The sequence below is a fragment of the Triplophysa dalaica genome, chromosome 6 (genome assembly GCF_015846415.1).
Source record: "Triplophysa dalaica isolate WHDGS20190420 chromosome 6, ASM1584641v1, whole genome shotgun sequence".
Classification (NCBI taxonomy): Eukaryota; Metazoa; Chordata; class Actinopteri; order Cypriniformes; family Nemacheilidae; genus Triplophysa; species Triplophysa dalaica.
The window spans coordinates 18,909,890-18,933,604 of NC_079547.1; the positions used below are offsets into that span (position 1 = coordinate 18,909,890).

Here is a 23,715-nt window from a genome sequence, read left to right on the forward strand (position 1 = left end):
TAATTTGACCGAAGCAATAACTAAAGGTGCTCTTAAAGGAAATAAAAGCAGGATAGTATGTACTGTATGTGGTCATTGAAAATGCTAGTGTATCTTATTTACAACTACTGTACTTACTCAGGGCCATATGTGGCTGACACATTGTTTGTTTGTTATTAGATAAAACTTTTGGCTAGGAAAACATCTCTAGATAGATTTGATTTTATACAGATTCTTACATCGTCCTTACAGTCAGTATGGTGAAAGGTTAAGGTAAGGCTATTAGATTTAATATCACTTTTATGAACTGAATAAATGTTGACAGCATATGATCAAGGTAATATACCATCAATTCAATATCTAAATCTAAACATAAAATAAAAGCAGGGTTAAACAGGCAGGTCAAAACAGCTAGTGCTATATTTTAATATATTGTGAACATTACACAATTAATTCATATACTCATAATTTTGTCTTTATTCAGTTTTTGATCTTTATCACTGCTACATTGGTGAGGCTACAGAAGACACAGGTTTAGATATTGTGAGTGAGTGTGATATTGATCTCTTGGGAGTTTTGCCTCAGGTCAGATAAGCTCAAGGGGAAACAAAATGGCAACATGAATACATCTGTACATAAGGACATGACAATTTCTCATAAATCATGGCCTTTCCATTTAAAGCTAGATATATCTGTTGTAGATATTTTACCAGCTTTGTTTAATTGTTTGTTTTACATGTTTGTAAAAGCACATTTTAATTCTCATTAATTTTTATGCCTCATGAAATTACAGAATCCCCTGCATACAGGCAGAAGAATTGAACAGCTATGACAAAACACACACAAACTAAAATTAACTTTATGTGTTCTTTGACAGAATATGCACTTAGGTGGTATTTCAGCATAAATGAATATTAAAAGAATACAAAATACACAAACGTAAGCCTTAATTGTGTTGTCAATTAGACAAGCTAATTCATATTGAACTCACAGTTTCCAAGTGCTGACATTTTACGTAAAGACTTATCTGGGTCGAAATGGCATTATGATGGACAGAATAACAGAACTACATGTCAAGCTTGTCAAGACCAAAATTTTCGTGTCTATTAAATTCTGATACATCAAATTAATCTGTGTTAATAAATGAATCCATTTAGGGAACAATTAAACCTTGGGTAACGCGTCAAACACTGAATAAAAGACTACTGAAGAGAACACGTATGCCAGCAATGCATATTCATTTATTATTGGAGATGTCAATGAGGCCAAAATGGCAGCAGGGAGTTTGGCACATGTGGAATTTCGGACGGTACAGAATGTCACCAATGACGTATTCGCTCTTATAAGACGCTCATTCATTTGATGATGCACTTTCCTGGCGTTTAAATTCTGCATAATTATTTTTAAATAGCTGGAATCAGGCTTTAAAATACAGCTAAAAACAGATGCATTTATGAAACATAAATGTCACTATCTGTAAGAACGTCAAAAAAGTCACAGCTTTGATCACAATTGAGTGGTATAACCAGAACACACTGTTTATACTCAACGCAAACAGAAATATGTTTGTCACCTCCATGTTCACAGACGTTCACTTCAGTTTTCATAATTGTTAAACAACTACCAAAAAAGGACAGTTTTGACAGCACCGCTATGATGACCAGACAACCTGCTTTGCTTCATTTGGCTCTGTCCCATTTCTTATTCTCAATGACCATGACGGCTCAAGAGAAGCCTCAGTGCTGCCTCAGCATGAGACACGGCTATTTGGCAGACACTGCAGCTTTCTCCAATAATCAGAGGCAGAAGACATGCAGAAAAACAAATATGCCCCAGGGATTGTTAAAGCTATCCTTCCCAGAACAGCTCGAATAGAGAGCTACGGCTTTAAATTCTGGATCAATGAATGATTTGTTGGCAGGGAATACTGTATTTTTTACTACAAAGTAAAATCAATTATGTTAAAAGAAACGTATTTGGATTAAATGTATTTATACTGTGTTACATTATAACCCTTGTTTGTGTATGTACCCTCCAATAAATGTTATATAAAGGTTTCTCTGAAGAGGTCCCACAGGAAAACCATTTCTTATTTCCTAAAGAACCTTTTGGTTTGTACTTTTTATAGTTTGAGAAACTTTTGAGAAGCTCTTATTCAACAGAAAGGTTCTGTGACGTTAAATGTCCAATGCTGGTCCAGAATAACTTCCTGTTTCTTTTTAACTAAACAAACGTTTGAACAAAATACAACCAATAGAACATTTATAATCGAATCAAAATGTAAATCAAATATACTTAAGATTTAAGAATATGTGAGATAAAAAAAAAAATGTTAAAATGAAATAAATTTAAAATAAAACCGGAAGTGCTTCTGGATCAGTGTTTACATCTTGTGACGTGGTCTTTACAGTTTGAGAAAGTATGTTTTAAGAAACATTCATTTTAAGTAGGGATGCACCGAAATGAAAATTCTTGGCCGAAGCTGAATAAAAATGAAACACTTGGCCGAATACCGAATATGGTTTTTTATTATTAAAAAAATAGCCATTTTTTTCACTATTGCATGGACTGAAAGGTCAAAATGTGCTTTTCATATTTTGTCTTGCTTTTCGGTATAATTCAATATAACTTAAAACAATATTGAGCAAAACAAGTAGGCTAAACAAAAAAAAGGAGCCTTCTCCCTTCTTGAATAGCCTATATTAGGCCTATGACTGACTGCTGAAAGAATGTACTCTGTACCCTAAAAAACACTTCATTAAAGTGTCATTCAACATAATAAGCTAAACATATGAATAAACAAAAACTTTTTGATTATTATAGGCTACACTGCAAAATTATAAATAAAAACAACACCTATGCAAGCCAATCAGACTGACAATCATTTAGGTTCACGTCTCTCCTCCAAACTCCGCTCACAAAAGCTGACTGTTAAGGTGCACTCATGGCCGGGATGCACAGAACATACTTTGACAAGTTGTTTAGTACAGGGAACTGTGTGCTTGCGACCACTGTATGATGTCAAAGAATGTCGCGAGTGGCGGAGATACTGTCAGATCGCCCGCTCCAGTCTGAAGTACACAAGTTATCAAATGGTAAAGACGCCTTTATTCAGAAATGTACTTCCGTGCTGTGTCTTTCTCTGACACTTAAAAATGCTCCACACACTGCCAACATGTTTGCAGCATTAACAAAGTGCTCTCAATCTCTTTGACTCTGTCTGTCTTTCTCTCACTCTGCGCTGGTTGCTGCTTGATCATATCCCACATCATGTTTGATAATATTTATTCTGCCATTTAATTTATTCGGCCACCGAACCTGCCTTTTTTGCTATTTTCGGCCAAATATTTTCGGTTGCCAAACATTCGGTGCATCCTTATTTTTATGAGTGTACATACCACTCTTGATTTTACTGCCTGATGCAATTTCACTTCTTTAAATTTAGTTAGTGAGAAGTATGGCTGTTTGAGCATAAACAACATCTGCCAAGTTGCAACGCTCAAAGTTCACAGAAAAGGAAAATATTTACTTTAACAGAAATCACTTTTTAAATACTACAATGAATGTCTCCGTTGGGACTACAACAAACTTTTTCCTAGGTAAGTGACATCATTTATAGCAAATTTTAGATTGACCCTGCCCCCTGGAACATGGATAGGGTAATTGGCGGGACATCTCAACACACACTCTAAGCAGTAAACCAATCACAAAAGCCTGGCTCAGCTAGACCAATCAGAGTGTTTTGGAACTCAACAGTCTGTCTTCTAAGAAACGAAAAGACGGTGTAAAAAACAGGTGAAATATTTAATTCATGAAGCATCTTCGAAAACCGAAACATGAACACCTATTGTTTAGCACATCATAAACATAATAAACACAAAATTTGCAACATAGGACCCCTTTAACACACCTTTGGTATTTACAGATTTTTATATGCTATTTTATAAGAAGTTTCTCCCATGTTCATTTTTGAAATCTTGATGGATGAGTTGTCTAATGCACAAAAGGGGAAATTCGTTGACACAGTAGCAAAACAAAAAAGAATGTACCAAACACCATACACCTCTATTGAATGTAATAGCACACGTCTCACCAATAAGTTACACAATATGATGTATCATCCCATAGCACAAAAGGTATAGAATGAGTTTTGTCCAGTAGTATGAGCAATAACACAAGTGATTATGTAATTGCGATAAACTGAAAAATAACCAACCAATGACTGAGTGTTGTTGACATGTAAATGTGTGTGGGAATATGTTAATGCATTGGGCTCCTGACGTCAGAAATCCAAGGGCTTCAGATCAAGCCATTTTTTAAGCTTGCTGTTGTTTAAACAAATGGAGAAAATGTTTTGAGTTGCGAAGGTTAAAGTATTTATTGAAAGAAATTCATCACAAAAGATGAAAGAAAATATGATTCCACCTTGTTATACAACCTCTTAACGCACACCAAAATAAATATACTAATGATTTATTAGACACAATGGGAATGATAAAGAAGCCAATCTTGCCGCCAAACACCAAATAAACATGCACAAAATCTCAAAGTTTAGCTTGATCATTGGAGATATTTTAGGTCACCTTGATGGAAGGGAGTCCTAGCTGCCTATGTGGATCTCGGGGCCCGGGGACAGTTGCGCTAATGGAGACAGATCCAGGACAGAAAGCAGAAAAGAGAGAGCTGTTTTTAGACAAGACAGAAAGGAAATAGAACAGGTAGCTCGGCCTAAGATTTCTGGAACTTTTCACGTCCCCTCAGAATCTGTCGTATTATTTTTTATTGACTGTTACCCAAATCACTATGTGCTTAATTGCTTATTGTAAATGATAATAAAATAAAATGTAGAATTAAAATTATTTTGTTAAAGAACTGCAGATACAATGAGTAGGAAATGTAATGTGACTTGACATTGTTTAAGCCAAAAAAAAAGAAGAATTGTCAAAGGAGGCAAAATAGCATCTACAGCATAATCTCATTTAGGCAGTAGTAGTCACATTCATGGTAAACCACAATGGCCTTGATACAAAACAGAATCTGCGTGCAACAGGCTCAGGCCTGATAAGCAAACAGCAGTGGCACTGATGGCTCACAAAAATGTCATCAACCCAGCACTGTAAATCTGTTTAGAAGTAGCACAGTAATCTCCGCAGCGTCATACAGTGTTGTGACGGGGGCAACCCGTGATATTGGAAGTTATTCGCAAGCTGACAACTATTAACTTGCCTCTTAAATGCTTTTCATGAAATTTAAAACAAAAACAAGTTACTAAATACTCCAGTAAAAAGTAATTAAATGGTAAGCTGATTTCAATGACTTTCTTGTGCCTAGTTAATGAACCGTGTACACAGGCGGTGAATTCAGAGATTACATGAACCCTCTGGCAACCATGAGTCAGAAAGAGATAATGGAAAGCAGTAAAGTTTTAAAATGTTTCTGCTGGAAAACATCCAAAAGGCAGAGCTGCCCATCATTCGTGAAATTACACAGAAAAGCGTTTCACAATCCAAAAGTGCACTTCATGTAATAACATTCAGGTTAAGTTTGACAAATCTATCGCTGCTGTCCTTCTGAAACCTTGTGTCTACATATTTCATGAGTATTCAAACATGTTTTTCTATAACTTTTTGGCCACCATTGACTACCATAGTAGGAAAAATGTGTTTATAAACGTCTTAGTTCTGTTGAACACATATGAAGATATTTTTAAGGTTGTAAAAAAGCAAAGTTCTGGGTCAGTGGTGGCCAAGAATTGTTTGGTTACACACATTCTTCGAAATATCTTTCTCTGTATTCATCAAGACAAAATAGTTGAACAGATTTGGAACAACCCGAGGGTGAACCGGATGAACTGTCCCTTTAAGAAAAGACAAAAAATCTGTGTACTAAATACTTATCATCAGAGTTAAACTGTGTCTTTCTCTATCACTAGCAAAAAAAAATAAGCTGACCATCACGACTGACCATCAAACCAAAACGCAAGCAGAGCACAGTCTAATTAAAATTCCATGTCTGACGCAGCGAGCCATGAGGCTCTGACCCAAGTAATGGATTAAAAAACCATGCGCAGAATGTGAAATCTTCCTTTATAGGGTCTTGGAAAATCTGTTCTGTCTCTGTGCATTAAACTGGCTTGGACAATGCAGAGTCATGTGCTTCCATTTGTTACGGCGAAATGAAAAGTCCTTGTTCTTTTTGTGCAGAAGCTAATACAAGACGGCAATCCCAAAATATAACATCTAGGTAACATTAAAAATGAACGCTACGCCAAAAGAATTGCAGCCGCCATTTGGCTTTGTATAAACTCGTAAAAATATACAAATACACAGAGGGAAACATTTTGATACAGTTTTGAATCAGGGTAATAAAACATAAGCAAGAGTGGTTCTACAGCAAGCATGACCACATTCTGCACTGATATATTTAATCTGAAAGTGTAAGTAGTTGAATTAAAAAGAGTTTAAATGATGTGCTTTATATCATTAGTCCATGGTCAGTCGCGGCCCATGCGTGGATTTATCACATCATGTATTATTTCTTAGCCACATTTAACTCTGACCTACTTACTTTTGATCGCTTCTGTATTAGAGAACAGAAAAAGCACAAGACTTCTGTAAGTGAAGCCTCAAGCTACTGAAGTAAATGTACAGTGCATTATACAGTATTTCTGAGTTGAGTACTCACACGACGAAGGTAAATAAAGTGAAGCCTAAAGCTACACAATCACCAGTGAAAAATAATCCTAAAATGCTAGTGAAGTAAATGTACAGTGCATTATATAGTATAGATGAAGGCAAAAAAAGGTGGTATCGCCCACTTATGAAAGATGATCTTCATTCTGTGTACCAACACACAGAATCCATGTATGCAAAACACAAACCATTCTAAATTATAAGTAATAAGATTGTTAAAGGGCCAAGCAAGCCCTCACAACTTGGGGTGTGTTCTCTTTAAACACAACTGAGATAAACTTTTAAAAAAGATCTTTTGTTCGATTCACATACACAACATTTGGCATATGAATTTATCCCTCTGAAAATCCACCATCAGTGCGCTAGTCTGTGCAATGACAAAGACAGGATCATAAAAGTCAGCGGATGTAAGCTGAAAAATCACCGTTCCTTCTGCATGTATGGTCAAAATGGTTTTACATACTGTACCAAACATCTTCTTCAGTACCCTCATAAGATTTTTTGATATTTTCTATTTCTTAACTTGTAGAATGCACTGTGGCCAACTTCAGGTGATGGTGGCAATAACATCCATCAACTTTCAGGGAAAGCTTACTCAAGGAACAGCTTTCTTGACATTCAACATTGGTTTTCCGTTCAGCTTAGTTGGTCAAATTTAATTATGGTGTAATTTGTTAACAGTTAAAAAAAATATGTCTCTGTCCTTGAAGATGAGGTAAAACACGCAGTCACTCATATTCTTCATATTTACCATGATATTGCATACTTCGTATCTTCCAAGAGTATTTAATTTGATCAAATTTATTAAAGACAGATACAGCTAAACAAATTATTTCCGGAAAAAGACAAGCACCTGGAGGCGGAACTACAACACGAGCACACATTACATCATCGCATTGATTCACTAAGTTCGTGTTTATACACTATGCACGTACACACCGATTGCCAACAAAAGGCAGATATAATGAGTTCCAACTTCCGTCAGTCGAGTGAAGCGGCATTGATGGGCGTGCTCTTTCTAACACTGACTGGTTGATGCATGGGTGTGCTCTATCTCTCACGTTCGCACGTGGTCACGCGCTGGATGACGCGTGGGCGTGGTTTTCCAGGAGAATTGTCCAAGGGACTAAGAACCCTTGTTACAAAACCGGAATCCATGTTCGAAAAAAAACTTTCTGAAACATGTATGAATGCTGGCGGAGTGAATCGAACACAGAAGTCATACGTTCAACTCATTTTTCGACCATGTTAGGCTTGAGAAGCCAGCACGTTTAACGGTGTAAAGAAGTCAGAATGCATGAAATAGCATGTTACCTACGCTTTAATTATTACATGAGCAATGCAAATATATTTGACAGTGATGATGTTAATGATTATCAGTAACAGATAAAAAATACTTTTTGTTGATTTACTAACAAAATCAGCTGGGAAAAAGTCATGTACTGTAAAAGAGTGTTCAGAGTCATCACCACTAACTTAGCATAGAGAATTCTTAGCACCATCTATACTTAAAGACATCATCTCCTTTATAAGATTTCAATTGTGTAGTGCTTTGTCAAGCTGCCAGGGGCTAATGCACTGATCAAAGGAAGACGAATCAATCATCTTTATAAAAGTCAAACTTGATTATAATAAAATGACAACCAAACAGTCCAATAAGATTTTGGTTTAAGGTAATAAGTTGCCTTATTTTGTTAATCTTTTCTGCCCTTACATTGTGATCGTAAATCTGTTAAGTTATCTGCAGATTTTGTAGCCTGTCACTTACATGACATTATGAGTCTGATGGAGCCCTATGGGCTGCCGTTTCTGCATAAACATTTCCAAGTCTCAGAAAGAATGTTCTGCTGCCGCAATGTGATTTTTATTAACAGAATAACAAATAAGCACATTTTGTGTGGCAAAGACCAGTAAAATGCACAAGAGAAGCCATAAAACACAATAGCTGGAAGCTTCCCTCGATATGACAGCTTGTGTTCTAAAGTTTTAAAGACAATTTTGCTTGATCATCCTGTCCTGTCAGTCCTAACATATTGGTGGTAAGCTTCTGTCTATCTTTACCAAAGTTTCCCATCATTGTGACAAACTTGTTGTGACAAATGATTTTTTACACTTATATGCTGGCAAGAAAAATTTTCATGGACCGTTTTCCGTTTTTCTGAATTTAATATTTGCGGGTAGGTGTTTAGGTAAAATGGTTTGTTTTTGTTTTATTCTTTTAACTAATAGCAATATTTCTCCGAAATTTCAAATGAAAATATCATTTCTATTTGCATTTATGTGCAGAAAATGACAGCTGGAGAAACAGGTCAAAATATCAGAAAAGATGCTTTGCGTTTTTTCCGACCTCAAATAGGCTTCTGCAAAGAAAACAAGTACATATTCACTTTTAAGCAATACAAAAGTAATATTTTTACATGTATTTAGGAAAAGTCAAAATATTTGTTTGTGTGATAACCTGGATTTTTATCACAGTTTTGATTTGTCTTGTCATGCTGTCAGTCCTTCACATTGCTGTTGGATGACATTGTGTTACTCCTAAGGTTTGATTCTTTAAGGTTTGACGTCTTGTGGTGCCATCCCTTAAAGGTAAAAAAACGCTCTCACGAACCTTCTCTGGATCGGTTCCACACTTGTGGAATGATCTGCCTGCTGCTACAAGATCAGCAGATTCTGTCGCAATTTTTAAGAATCGACTGAAAACACATCTCTTCCGTCTGCACCTGACTGATCATTTCTGATTTCTATATCTTTTCTACAATATAAGAAAAAAGAAATGCATGCTTATTTAAGCTTGATAAACTAAAATTGGCTCTGTACACTGCAGTAGGCTTTGTAAGACATGTTTTCATTGCTCTTATGCTTTTTGTTGTGCTAATGTTTGACCCAATTGCTTCAATTGTTTACCCAACTTGTAAATCGCTTTGGATTAAAGCGTCTGCTTAATGACTAAATGTAATGTAAATGTGATTTTGTTGAAATTCAACAGACACTGGACTAGAATAGCCACAATACATCAAGAAATACTGATTAAATGAACATTATAATAGGTCTCTATTTTTCTTCCGCACCTATTTAAATAGGTAATTTAATACGCAACAAAGCAAAATAGAAGACAAATTAGCATCTAATGCAACACATTAAATAATAAAAGAATAAAAATTTCCTTCAATCTAAAGTATCTCAAACAAAAATACATTTTCTTTATTTTAGTTATAACAGAAACATGGTCTAGGTCAAACCTCAGGAGACTAGTATTATTATTTATTTGCAAAAAAACAAATGTTGCGTCATGTCCTTAGACATACAGTAAAATGGATTGTAAGAAATGTTTCTTGTCACTACCCACAGTACTACAAATAGAGTAAAAATGTTGCATAAAAGCTCAACATGGAAGACACAAGTCACAATAGGTGCTAATATAAAGCCCATTTAGTAAATTACCTTCATTATAATTAACAATGGCAGAAGTGATCAATGAGTGACAAAGGTTCAATTCTGAAAATAAAGCAGAATAAAAGACAATTATGGTTAGTTTTCTAAAGACATCACAGCCCGAGAACATGAATACTACTAAAAGATGGACATTTATGATTGGTTTCACAAAGCCATTTCTAAGCTTAAAGTAAAGGTAGCCAAAGGCAGTAAAAATAGTCTTCCTCAAACAGAACAGGGCCCAACTGTCTGCAAGCCAATGTAATGCAACATTAAAAGTGAAAGAATGCAGAAGGCTATGCCTCTTACTAGCACACAAAGAGCATAACTAAAGCTTCTAAGGATAGCAACATTGCATAACATTTTGACTCTCACATTCTGAGGAAATCATTGAGACATCACACAGCATGGCAAGACATGACATATCAATTAAAAAAGATGCTGTGTTTTTTAGTTTCTAAGGAAGTCTGTCAGCTTGAGACCAACACATTCTTAGAAAATGCTAGAATGACAGATAAAATAGATACAGCAAAAGTAAAATACGCCAATGTGAGCACAAAGATTTCTGATTCTTCCAGAACCAAATGATCCGAGCTATTGAAGTGAATTTCAAAATTAATTTATTTTGAAATTATCCTAGAGTATTTAGAGAAACGTCTCAAACAAAGTTGACAGTAATACAAAATTGAGTTTACATACGTTTTCTGAGATTTGAAATAGCAACAGCATTAAACACCACAGCAGAGAAATCTAGTTGTACACTGGTCTCTTAGGACGGGCAGGATGTTTTGAGAACTCATTTATAATCATTCAGATTGTGTCCAGTGTTCTGTTTGCATATTTCCATCATAATAGCAACTGATGAGATACATTCACATATTATAAGACAGACTCCACTCAGCAGACACATTAAACCAGCTGTAGCACTAGCTGAACCTATTCTGCTGATTTGAACTGTTTTGGCAGCAAAACTAAAGGCATCTTGCTTGAAATCATCTTTTTTTATAAACAGACAGTGGTTGGCATTTGGCAGCAGGACAGTACATATCAGTGCCCTCGGTGACAGCCTCCAATCTGGAATAGATCCAGCAGACCTTCCAACTCCCTCCACTGCTAGCGGAGGGCTATTTATCTCTTGACAGCCACAAGGCCCATCACACAAACATCTTTCCACAGGCCATGCCACTCTGCTATTGTTCAGCCGTCACATCCGCTATGGTCCTATGTGTCTGCCAGAATGGGAGGCTGCAATCACTAATCTGTTTACACCTGTCCAGCAATTTATCGCCAGCATACATGACTGCACAGGTTATGACAGGTTAGGGCAGATGTTTAGAGGTAACATCTTCTCTGAATAGACTGACAGAGTTAATACTTTATGCACAATGGGTATGGGTAATGACATAAGTACGATAAAATCTCAGCCGGCTAAGCCATTTCGGCACTCATAGGGCTGAGGTAATTTGTGATAAGGATATGTTTACTAAAAAAAAAAAAAATTTCAGTACAGCTCTGCATTGGTTAGTGCCTCTGTGATCAAGCCTCAAGTAAGCGAAAGTTTCCTCCATTTTCATATATTTTTATTCCTGTAGCTCAGTGGTGAGAGCATTGCGTTAACAACGCAACGTTGAGGGTTCGATCCCAGGGGATTGCAAATACCTAAGTATAAATGTATAGGATACAGCAATGTAAGTCGCCTTGGATAAAAGCATCTGCCAAATGCCTAAATGTAAATGTAATGTAAATCATATTTGTGGATGTACCTTGAAACGAATAGCCTGAAGCCTTCCCCATTTTGGATGTCGATGTATGATGTAGTGTTTGAATAATCTGACTCATGTCTTTGACACTAATCCTATGTGCATATTGTGTGAAAGCGTCATTTTGCGCTGGATGTGACTGAGCGGATTGAGACAAAACGCGGAAGCGATCATCATATAAGGAAAATCTGCTTCAATAATTGTTAGTTGATATATTTTTCACAAAAAATGTGATGGAATGAGTACAGCCATAAAACCTCTGCCGCAATAAAAAAAGATTATTCGTATTTTTGGACAAAACATCAAGGATTCTTAATGAACTCTTTAACTTCCATCCATCCATCCATTTTCTACCGCTTATCCAAACTACCTCGGGTCACGGGGAGCCTGTGCCTATCTCAGGAGTCATCGGGCATCAAGGCAGGATACACCCTGGATGGAGTGCCAACCCATCGCAGGGCACACACACTCACTCATTCACTCACACCCTACGGACAATTTTTCCAGAGATGCCAATCAACCTACCATGCATGTCTTTGGACCAGGGGAGGAAACCGGAGTACCCGGAGGAAACCCCCGAGGCAGGGGGAGAACATGCAAACTCCACACACACAAGTCGGAAGCGGGAATCGAGACCCCAACCTTGGAGGTGTGAGGCGAACGTGCTAACCACTAAGCCACCGTGCCCCCCTTAACTCTTTAACTTAAAGCTTATAAATAATAAGTCTTAGAATATCGTAACAAAATTTAAATTCAATGGATTTGTGCACTGTATATAGCTATAATGTAATTTATAGAAATTACACATGTAAAATTTTATTTTGCTTTAACCCTCTGTTTTAACTTAAATGAGATACAGGATGCCATCACATAATTTGGGCCTTCAGGTTTAAGTATTTTTGTGGTAAAATATCAAGTGTCATTAACTTTACATTATGGCATTATATTAAAAAAACTCTAAATTTCCAACACCATCATGCAACTAAATTGCTGTGATATTGCTTTTTGTTTAAAAATCCATACTGTGGCTGTGAAATATCAGGTGCTAAATGTCAAGCTCTTAATGGCATGCTGTTGAGCTATAATAAGAAGCTACTAGGTATCATCATATTAAAGAGACAAACCCAATCTGTTAAAGCAATAGTGGAGGATGTGACTATCACCTAAAATATTTTTTACTTACACTGAATCGTTGAGCAATTGTCCATTAGACTACTTCTACAGATTGTTGTCGTATTCCAACAATAATCCAAGAATTGATCGGCTCTGGTGCTGAGACAGGGCTCTGAATTGAAGAATCACACGACGGCGCGGTTTGTTCTCCGCTCCTCCATCGTTTCCCTTACATCAATGCAGTGCTGAACGGACATAATGCGCTATACACCGACAAACTCTTCCACTGATGCCCTATCGAGATGATGCAGACAATAAACTGGGTTTAGGGCATTCCTCTGCCATGTCCTCCCATTTACTGAGGGGGAATGGGATTTCAAGTTCATTGCTAACGATTACATCGCATCTGCTTTTCTCGTTACGCATATTCAGTAAAACATATAGACGTGTCAGTCATCGCAAGTCCCCGCAAGAGTCGTGACCGAATACGGTCAAAATAATGTGTGCGTTTTCCCTTGTTGTCTGCCCATTTTGTCCCGAATATCTGTGGTTAAGTGAATCAAATCCAGTGAAGAGAGACGGATCGGCGCGAGGCACTTCCTCCGGTTTGCACGAACGCAGCGCGAGACTCTGTCCCCGGTACCGGAGAGTCAGATCATCTGAGGGAGTGATCGGAGGGAGAGGAGTGGTCTGAATGAGAGAGAAAAAGTGCGGAGGAGAGAGGGAGAAAACCGGCGTGACGTGATTAAATACCTGAACTCGCAGAAGACACTATTGCGCTTATCTGTTAGGCTACCTGTAGATGAAAAAGGAGGTTTATGAATGAACGACGCACTGTACTATATAACCGGTGGTTACGGTGTATGACTCACTGGGAGATCCGAGTTCGCAACCCGCCACGTGCAATGGACATTTATCAATACTTTAAGTTAAATGGGATCTTATAACACCTCTCCATGGATGGATTTAGCTTTTGTTTCTTCTGGTACATTTTTATGTAATGTAACTATTTCAATAAATCTATTGTTATGTTATTTTCCAAGGATCTGTAGTCAGAAACTTTATTGAATTCATATTGCCTTAGTTACAGTTAGTTAATATTTGGCATTAAAATACTATGTACTTTTAAACATACTTATTGTACTTGAAAAAAATTCTCTGAATTTGAATACATTTTTTTGTTTGTTTATAAAGACAATGACATGAATATAAGAAACTGTTTGGTAATTTTAACTCAATTTACTGAGTAGAAAACATTACCCGATTTATTGGGTTAAAATAACCTACAGTTGGGAAGGTGCTACACCAACCCATATTTGGGTTACTTTTAACCCAACTGCCTTTTAACCCAATTCGTAGGGTTAAAATAACTACAGTTTGGAAGGTGCTATACCAATCCATAGTTGGGTTACTTATTGGGTTATTTTTAACCCAACATTATTAAGTGTGTAGTTTATGCTATAGTTACAACAATGAAACAACAATTACATTATATTGATTAGCATCTAGACTGATACAACACTTTATGGTTGTGGTGAGACCCAGAAATGATGTTATTGAAATTATTTAATGTGATTTTACTACAAAGGGGAATTTTCATAAGGGCATTGTCATATAAACATGTTTTTCAGAAATACTATATTGCTCAAAGTACACCATTTTTAACAGTTTATAACACAAGCGTTTTCTTCAATGCTGATGATAGACACTACTGTGTTTTGTCAATATGGACAAAAACATGACAGCCCAGAATATTTTTTTCTTTTTAAGCTATTGAAAAAGTTTTCGTTCTATATTGGTGTTCTTGGTGGCAATCTGCCTATTTTTGCAAGAAATGACAGCTGAATGTCCAAATACTCGCGAAACTGACTGGCTGCAAACTTTTGACATAAATGACATTGGATAGAAAGATTGGAAGTTAAATAGCTTGACTGTAACAACTTAAGCTTATAAAATATGAATTGATTTGCTGTCCAAATACAGACGACTATTTTGTGTTTGTTGCACTTTATTGTTTATTATATTATATTTTATTTATCATTATTTTGTCCTTGCTGTTAACAGAACTTATACCCATTTTTGGTTCTGACCCAACGAAAGAGAACCACTAAAAGGGAATGAAGTAATAGATTTAATAAAAAAGTTTTTTTTACAAATGTCTCTAGAAATTTGTACACATGATGTTCAGTGCTGCACTTACTGCATGTGCTTGACTTATACCGAAAGGCAGTTTCCTCTACAGTCATGTACATTGCAAAGACATAAATAAAAAAAATATAAAGGCAAACGATAATATATTGAAACATGAAAGGTAAGGTAAGCGATTTTTTTAATAAAAAACATTCATACATTATACATATGTCCCCATACCAGAACTGGATACTGCAGTAACATTGGACTAATTTGCATTTTTTGGTTTCTTACAAGTTGCCACAGGGAGACTTTATTAAAGATGTGCAGCCCATTTCTATCTACTGGGGCCTTTTAGTGCTGATATCAGGATCTTGGCACATCACCTCAAACATTATGTGTTTAAAATGCTGTATGCTGCTAGGAGAGTCTTCACGGTTTCATATGCCTGTCAGATCACTTAACTGAGAATGCTCTGAGGTGACAGTGAAATGTACCTGCTACTGCTAAGTTACATACCCAGAGATTTGTCTCTCCAGTCTCTAACCAGGTTCTGCTTAACCTTCATTTACCTAAAGGTCAACTAATTTAATGTAGCATCACAGATCAGATAAATGACAACAAAATACAATTAAGGAGAGATAGATATATAGATATATAGATAGATAGACAGACAGACAGACAGACGGATAGATAGATAGATAGATAGATAGATAGATAGATAGATAGATAGATAGATAGATAGATAAACGTAAATGTAATACACATTGATTATATTATGATGTTTCAATCATAAGCATGTTCAGCATTGCATATTATTGTTAGAGGTGAAAGAAATGCATACATAATTTCAATACTGAAAAATCCAGACCCTGTGATAATTTACTGATTCTAGGAGAGTGAAACTTAATTAATCCCAACATGGCTATTAACCCTGTTCAATTGAAAAGCTAAGCCTCCTGCTCTTCTCATAACAAACCATTCAGCGATCATTAGAGACTGAAATAAATTAAGACACGCTCGCACACACACAGTTGCCACACACATTCTGTGGTTTTTATACTAACTCAGTGGTGTTTTCTGTCCCATCGTGCGTTGACCTAACTATCCGTATGACCAGTGCTCGAATTTAGGGTGGAAGGATCCAGGATCCCCAAAAACACACCGGACGCGGCTCGACGTGATGCATCCAGTGTGGACAAAATGTAAAATTATCATGGGATCCAAATAGGTCTAGTCTTTTGTTTTGCATCGCGTTACGTCCGTGAACACGGTATAAGACATTAGATAAGTAAAAAATAGACTAACAAATTTATTCTAGAAAAAAATAATAATAATGACAAATCTGATATTTGTGACTTGTCATTTCTCTTCAAAAACATGAGTGTTTGACTGGTTGTGTGGCACCTCTCTGACAAAGCGAAAAAAAATTATGTTAATAAATCCCCACTTGCGCTTGAAAATATAAAGTTTCTGTAACAAAGGCAGGTGACGCAGCGGATCCATGTGCAGTGAGATTCATTAAACAAAAAGACAAATTACAAAATAACAACTGAACAAAGAAACAAGGAACTAAAATAATCCGACTCAAACACATGGAACAAGATCAAAAATTCAACAACTCTCACCAGACACAAAATACACTGACAACTAATAAGATAACAAGAAACACCTGGGAGTTTCTATTAAAAACTAGTTACCAAATAAATAAGTTTTGGTTACCCTGATAAAATGCATCCCTTGGTGAGGACCCCCCATAACATGTTATTTTTTCCAGCACTGCATACCACTAAACCCAACTCACTGAAACCTTTTTGTATTTTAACATTTTCATATGAACATCAACGTGGACTGTGGGCTGGTCCCCAAAAGGACCAAAACAAGAACACACATGTGTTATTAAGATAAATTGTGTGTGCATTTGTGAATAAATTTATCAAACAACCCCGTTATTAGACAGCAAAACCTTGTTTGGAAACCCCATTTCTTGTGTTAAGTAAGACCCTATCTCACTGAGCATGTCGCACAACTCCTTGTCCAGGCCCTGGTAATCTCAAGGTTGGACAACTGCAATGGTCTCCATGCTGGTCTTTCTGAAAAGGCTATCAAACCTTTCCAGCTGGTTCGGAACGCATCGGCACACCTCGTCTTCAAACAACACAAAAGGGCTCATGTAACAGCTCTTTTCATCTCTCTCCACTGGCTACCGGTTGAAGCCCGTATCAGATTCAAGTCACTAATGCTTGCCTCAGGACTATCACTGGATCTTTCACACCCTCCTACACTCCATCAAGAACCCTGCGTTCAGCAAACAAGCGGCGTCTTGTATTGCCTTCTCATAAGGGCGGTTAATCGCTTTCCCCCTCATTCTCCTCCACAACTCCTTCCTGGTGGAACATTCCTCCTAACTCAGTCCGGTCAACCACATCTCTAACAACATTCAAAAAACTACTTAAAACCTATCTCTTCTGTGAATACCTGAAAGACAAATGAGCAAAAAAAGGTAAAAAAAAACACTAACCTCTCTCTTTCTCTTAACAGGTATTGGTCTAGCGTTTGCTGAAACTAGTAACTTTGTATTAGCACCTATTGTATTATTGCTCCTGTATGAAATATCGCTGATTGCTCCCTGAACTCTATGTAAGTCGCTTTGGATAAAAGCATCTGCTAAATGACTAAATGTTAATGTTGTGAACTATCATCTACACACATATCCTTTTACACCACTTTCAGGACCTGCAAGTGCATACGGTTGCACTTACATTCACTTCGATTGACTGAGGTGAAAATATTTTAGTTTGATAAGGACCCCTACGCCATTTTACTTCTATTTCAAAATGGCTTCTTTAGTTTCCACCATTTTCATCCTAAACTATCTGATGATTATTTGTTAGGTGACTCTTTAGCTACAACAAGTCTATTTCACCTTTCTTCGCTGTCACATAACATCACAATACACTGAAAAAACTGAATGGGACCAACAAAGTTATCACCCAATGTGAACTTAGGGCATAATATTAGTACAGTAAAGAATTCACCTATCTTCTTCAGAGTCACTGCTGTATTTCTGGCTAAGAGCTGCTTTGGCTCGGGTGCAATTGTATTTTTGACTGCTGTATTTTTTTCTATGAAAACAGTCCTGATGTATGAGATATAAATCCTGAGGACAAGTGCAGACACAGTTTTTGGACAAACTCGCTGTTTAATGCTTTATAGGCTTGACTAAAGCATGAAATTTTGTATGAATGTACAAGCATAAAGGGTGTGTTATTGAATAAAATGCAAAACTGTACAAAAAGATAATGTTTATAAAGCTTCTAAAGCACACTTCTGAGGCACAATTCAGCTCTCCATCCGAAACTCAACCCTGCAACACTATTTGTACTTGGCTTCCCTGTGGGCTCTCTGTTGCCATAGAAACCTCATCCTTCTCTCTATTCTTTCTGGGTGAGAGCTGAGGAGATAGATAAAGTGCCTGAAGAGAAAGTGTAGGACAACAGGATTAGGAACTGGGTCCAGATCCCTCAAGGAAGCGAAAAAGTGGCAACAGCAGGTTTGCATAATTTTTTTTGTAATTGGTTAACAGTGAATTTAAATCCAGTCTCAGACAGAGACAATAGTAGTATCTGACTAAAAATTGCTTATTCCGTACAAAGATATTTGCATCTACAACAGACACAATTGGAAACTTTTAAATCAACATTTTAGCGATTTGTCACTAGTTGTAGATAATATTAACATACTAGTAGAACAGATGCATATTTGTGTCAGATCGGCCTGTGTAACAGATGGTATGAATACAACGTAGAATCCTGATGCCCAAAGCCCAAACACACTAATGGAATTCACCTTTGCGGAACTGCAAGGGGCCAAATGGATCTGAATGCAAACAAATGTTTTGAGCGTAGCCCCATATCTCTGCTAATCTCAGCTGTCTGAGGCAGACTGGTTAATCACTTGTCTGCCTGGCAGGGCAATTCCATTTGGCAAAGCCATGCTTTAAGTATTCCAAGAACTGTCTCGAGGGTGCTCCAAGTCACTGTCTCCCTTCCCTTTTGTTATTGTTTAATTATTAGGCAGTATTCATTCCATTCAGGAAACAGGAAAAGACTCACAAATAGAACCGTGTCAATGTCAAACAAAATATCCAGTCTGATTTGTTTGGAGGAGAGAGCTGACAAAAGTTAAAAGTTCAACACACTCATGTGGTTCAAAGCCTGTTTATGAAGTTTTCTTCTGTGTCACACAAAAGATGATATTCTGCTGAAGAAAGTCAAAAAAGATTTGAAATGACATCAGGCTGAGGCAATGATAAACAAATGACACATTTAAAATATTTATTTGGTTTTACATTACTACGGTTCTCAATGAATTCTAAAATCGAATCTGAACAGTCTGAGCTGACTGGAGCTACACATACTGTACACATAGACAAACAGAAGGCCTAAATGATGGAGAAAACAGTTTTTACGGGCAATTTAATTATAAATCAAACCTAGAGATGATGTTTAATAAATGTTTAGTCATTTGCATCCTTGTATTGTGTAGTTGAATTATCCTCGAAGAACTAATCTGGAGATTTTAGTGGCATCTAGCAGTGATGTTGTGAATTGCAACCAATGGCTAACTCCACCGCTCGCTCCTCCCTTTCGCAGCACTCCGCCTGCTCTCACAGGACAAAGAGTATTTTAGAAGAGTATTCAGTTTGATCAAATTTATAAAAGAGAGATACAGCTGTACGATTTTTTCCGGAAAACATGAGATGCTAGAGGTGGGATTCAAAAATATCAACCATAAGTGAAATATAGGCTGATGTGTGACCTTTATGTTTGCACACATACAATTTTACAAGCATACTGTAGAGTGTGAGAAATGTTTTATTGGATGAATGCAGTTTAACAGTTTCTGCATTTCCTATATATTTTGATGTACGCTAGTTTAAGAAAAACAGAATATGTGTGTGTGCAAAAAGTAACAACAAATTTAAAGGTATAGTTTACCAAAAAATGAAATTGTTTAATGATCTTATCACCCTTCCTAGTGTTGTTCAAAACTGTATGATTTACTTTCTTCTGCAAAACACAAAAGAAGATGTTTTAAAGAATGCCATAACCATACATTTGACCTCCACTGAGTGGACACAAAACAACAACAAAAATCTCAAAATATCTCTTTTCTCGTTTCTTTTTGGGTGAACAATCCCTTCAAACTTCATTTGCATAAATGACCAAACCTAATAATTACAATCAGTTTTAAAAAACCTAAATTCATTCACTATAAAAAAGTATCTTTTGACAGATTTACTATTAAATACAAAGCAATGCAGAACCGTGTAACTGTAATTTAGATACAGCTTTGAACCTATTAACACTACATGTAGTCTGTTGGGTAGGGGCACTGTAAGCACACTGTAAGTGCACAAAGTACTAAATAGAGCTGTAGAGCTGTACCGTTTAGAGCTGTAATGATGTGGTGGTGCATGATCCACACATAAGTTGGCTCTTGAGGACCCGGGTTAAAGTCTGACCCAGGTCTGACACTGAACCTTTTAATACCTAAATTCTGGTCCACTCTTTATTCTCCTAAATACAACAATGCAAAACACCACAAAAATAATGTAAAATAATATGTAAATGTTCCACTGTACCTGTACAACATATGCAGCGTTAAAGAGTCAATTGCTTTTGGATGGCATTGGCTCAGATTATTGGTAATAGTAGATTCAAGTTTTGTTTTCTTTACTAATATTTCAACCAAGATAGTCTTTAAAACTGTTATGTACACTGTTTGTGACTTTTCCTAGCTAAATATTTGGCAAAGACAAATGTGACCCTGGATCACAAAAGCAGTCTCAATGGGAACATTTTTAGTAACAGACTAAAATACATTGTGTGGGTCAAATTGATCGATTTTTATTTTATTCCAAAAATTATTAGAATATTAAGTAAAGATCACGTTCCATGAAGATACTTTGCAAATTTCCTACCTTAAATATATAAAAACATTATTTTTGTGAGTGTATGGCCTGCTACGGCACCTCTGATGAACAACTTCAAAGGCAATTTTCTCATTATTTAAATTTTCTTTGCACCCTCGGATTCCAGAGTTTTAAATGGTTGTATCTCAGCCAGATATTGTCTTATCCTAACCACACATACATCAATAGAAAGATGATTTATACAACCCATAAGACCAATTTTGTTTGTTCAAAATGTCTTTTTAGGAAACAGAAACAATGAAAGACTGACAGCAGATTTTGCAGCGACTTTTTATCACCAGTCTAACTCAACACTGTGTGGCGGTACATTTGTTAGTAATATGCAGAAATGTTATATGATAAATAAACATTCATTTTCTTTGCAAGAGAGTTTTTAGTGCATTCCTTAAGACCATCCCAGGGCTTCACCAAGGTGCCATAAATCATTTAAGATATTCCTTTGGATCAACTCTCAACCCATATTCAAACAGAACATTAAGTGCCCTGTGAACGTTAGCATTTCCATTACAGACATGCAGCTCTTAGTTCAAGTAATGTCTTTTATATTCATTCCATTTGAATAATAATAAGGAGTAAAACTGAAATGTATTTAACTGAAGATGCTTCCCATCTTTGAAACGTGAACGCTATATTAAACTATTTATAGTCTCTAATTAATAGATTATTTCTAAATGTCCAGATAGTACAACATTCAACACAGTAAGTTAAAAGAGCACTCTTGTATGGCTCTCTGGAAAAAAATCTGATTGGCCAATCAGAGCAAACTGTTGTCCATGGCAACATGAATGCGTAACTTTCATGTTCAAGGTCATATTTCTTTACATACACAATATAAAAGAGCACCCATTTTCAATTAAAAAAACATTGCTCTGAAGAAAGACAATTTTATATTTTAGTTGTACCAGTTAGATAACTAGTCCAAACAAACATCAATATGGATTGCGAAATTAAATTATAATAAAAATTTTCCAAGCCTCAGTTTAATTACAGCCATACTTTAGATTGTGACATACTGAACAAGAGGCCTAAAATCTGTCATGCTAGTATAGTGAAGGTTTAAAAGACAAGAAAGCCACAGGCCTCACCAGCAGACCTGAGATTCTGCCAGCCTCAGCATGGAACAGAGAAGTGTGAAACCATAGCCAGGAGCGGTAATGATATGAGAAAACTCTCAATTATTCGCCCTGAGAAAACTAATGGAGGAGAGCAAGCCGTAAACATAAAGGGATGTGTATTAGAAACTTAAAAATGCAACTTTAATGTTTCATGAAATTAATTGTTTAACTAGTATCATGTTAAATCTCAAATCAATAGTTGGTGTTCAGTTACTTATGTGCCAAGTAGTATTTTTTAAAGGTAGATAAAGTACAAGACTGATCACCCCATCTAGGGTTTATTGTACTGTATGATAACAGCTTATTGACTGCACAAACACTATATGTCACGTCTGCACCAGCAAAACAACTGCCATTGAGGTGAATGGAATGCTATAGCTTTCTCCAAGGAGTATAGACCTCCTTGAATTGAACCTGGGAGGCTTAGGTATATGTGTGGTGCCATGGAAACATTGTGGGAAGTAATGGAGAAAATCCAAGTGGAATGTCATGGAAACACTGTAAGGGCTAATAAGGTTTAACCATGAAAATCTCATCATGACATCAAGCTGTACATGTGAGAATTGCACGTTTTTTTAGGATGGCATGGTCCCGAGATTTAATTTGCTCACTGTAATTGCATCACATGCTCAGAATTTGTAATATTGTGATAATGAAAAATGTATGCCTGCAACAATGATCCAGAGCTACCAGTGAGAAGACTGATTCATCGCATTCATTTATTACTCTCCTGACTTTTGCGGAAGAAGGATGTGGAGACATAAATTAATAACGTTAACGCAAACATCCGGATAACGTATCATTCCAGTGATCATGCGACCTAACTCACAAGAAGAAACTGACACAGAGACTGGTAAAAGTGGGTGTCTGAGAGGAAGGGGGGCTGACTGCAGGAACTAGTGTTACACCACCTACCACATTGCCTCTTCAGGGACTCCAGGCTTTCTCTGCTATCCACGCCGCTGAGGTGTAGCTATGCTCCATCTGCCACTGTTGCCATGGTAACAAGTCCGACTGATCTACATAAGAGCATGGAGGGAGATCTGTTCGTCTGATCTATTATCATGACTCAACGGCATATTCATCTTTGCCAGCCCAGAAGCCAGTCATTTTGGAAATACGACTGAACGTAATTAGGCTGACCTCTGAATAAAAACGCACAAACCTTTTCTCTGTAAACGCTTCAAAATACATCCAAAATTTCACTCTCTGAATTTGAAACATGCTCCAATTCTAAACAACAGATACCACCAGACTTTAAGTACAATCTAAAGTTTTTAAATGCACATCTTTCTGGCTGGAATTACAAACTACAATGTTAAATCTTCAAGTTGTGACTCAAAAAGATCTTCGCATTTTAATTGGGATCTACAGTATTAAAACGATATACTAGCACATACAATACATAAAAATGAACAGTATTAGTAAATTATTATTGTTTATTTAATTTATTTTTCAATTTCTTGTAATGTTGAATAATTTTCAATAAAACA

The 23,715-nt window shown here is 36.5% G+C and overlaps 1 protein-coding gene across 10 annotated transcripts in view; it reads right to left on the reverse strand.

Annotated features, from left to right (window-relative positions):
- Positions 1 to 23,715, reverse strand: part of lrrc7 (leucine rich repeat containing 7) — an 82,027-nt gene that overhangs the window by 38,411 nt on the left and 19,901 nt on the right. For 6 of the 10 annotated variants that reach the window (XM_056749930.1, XM_056749921.1, XM_056749928.1 and 3 more), the window contains exon 1: positions 13,050 to 13,732. The exons of 1 other annotated variant lie outside the window; for it this stretch is intronic. In XM_056749930.1, the coding sequence (XP_056605908.1) occupies positions 13,050 to 13,074 (25 nt within the window). In that variant the 5' untranslated portion in view covers positions 13,075 to 13,732. Of the gene's footprint in view, positions 1 to 4,562; positions 4,621 to 10,805; positions 10,847 to 13,049; positions 13,734 to 23,715 lie in introns of those variants that run through there. 3 more of the 10 variants (XM_056749923.1, XM_056749920.1, XM_056749924.1) reach the window with 3 other exon arrangements.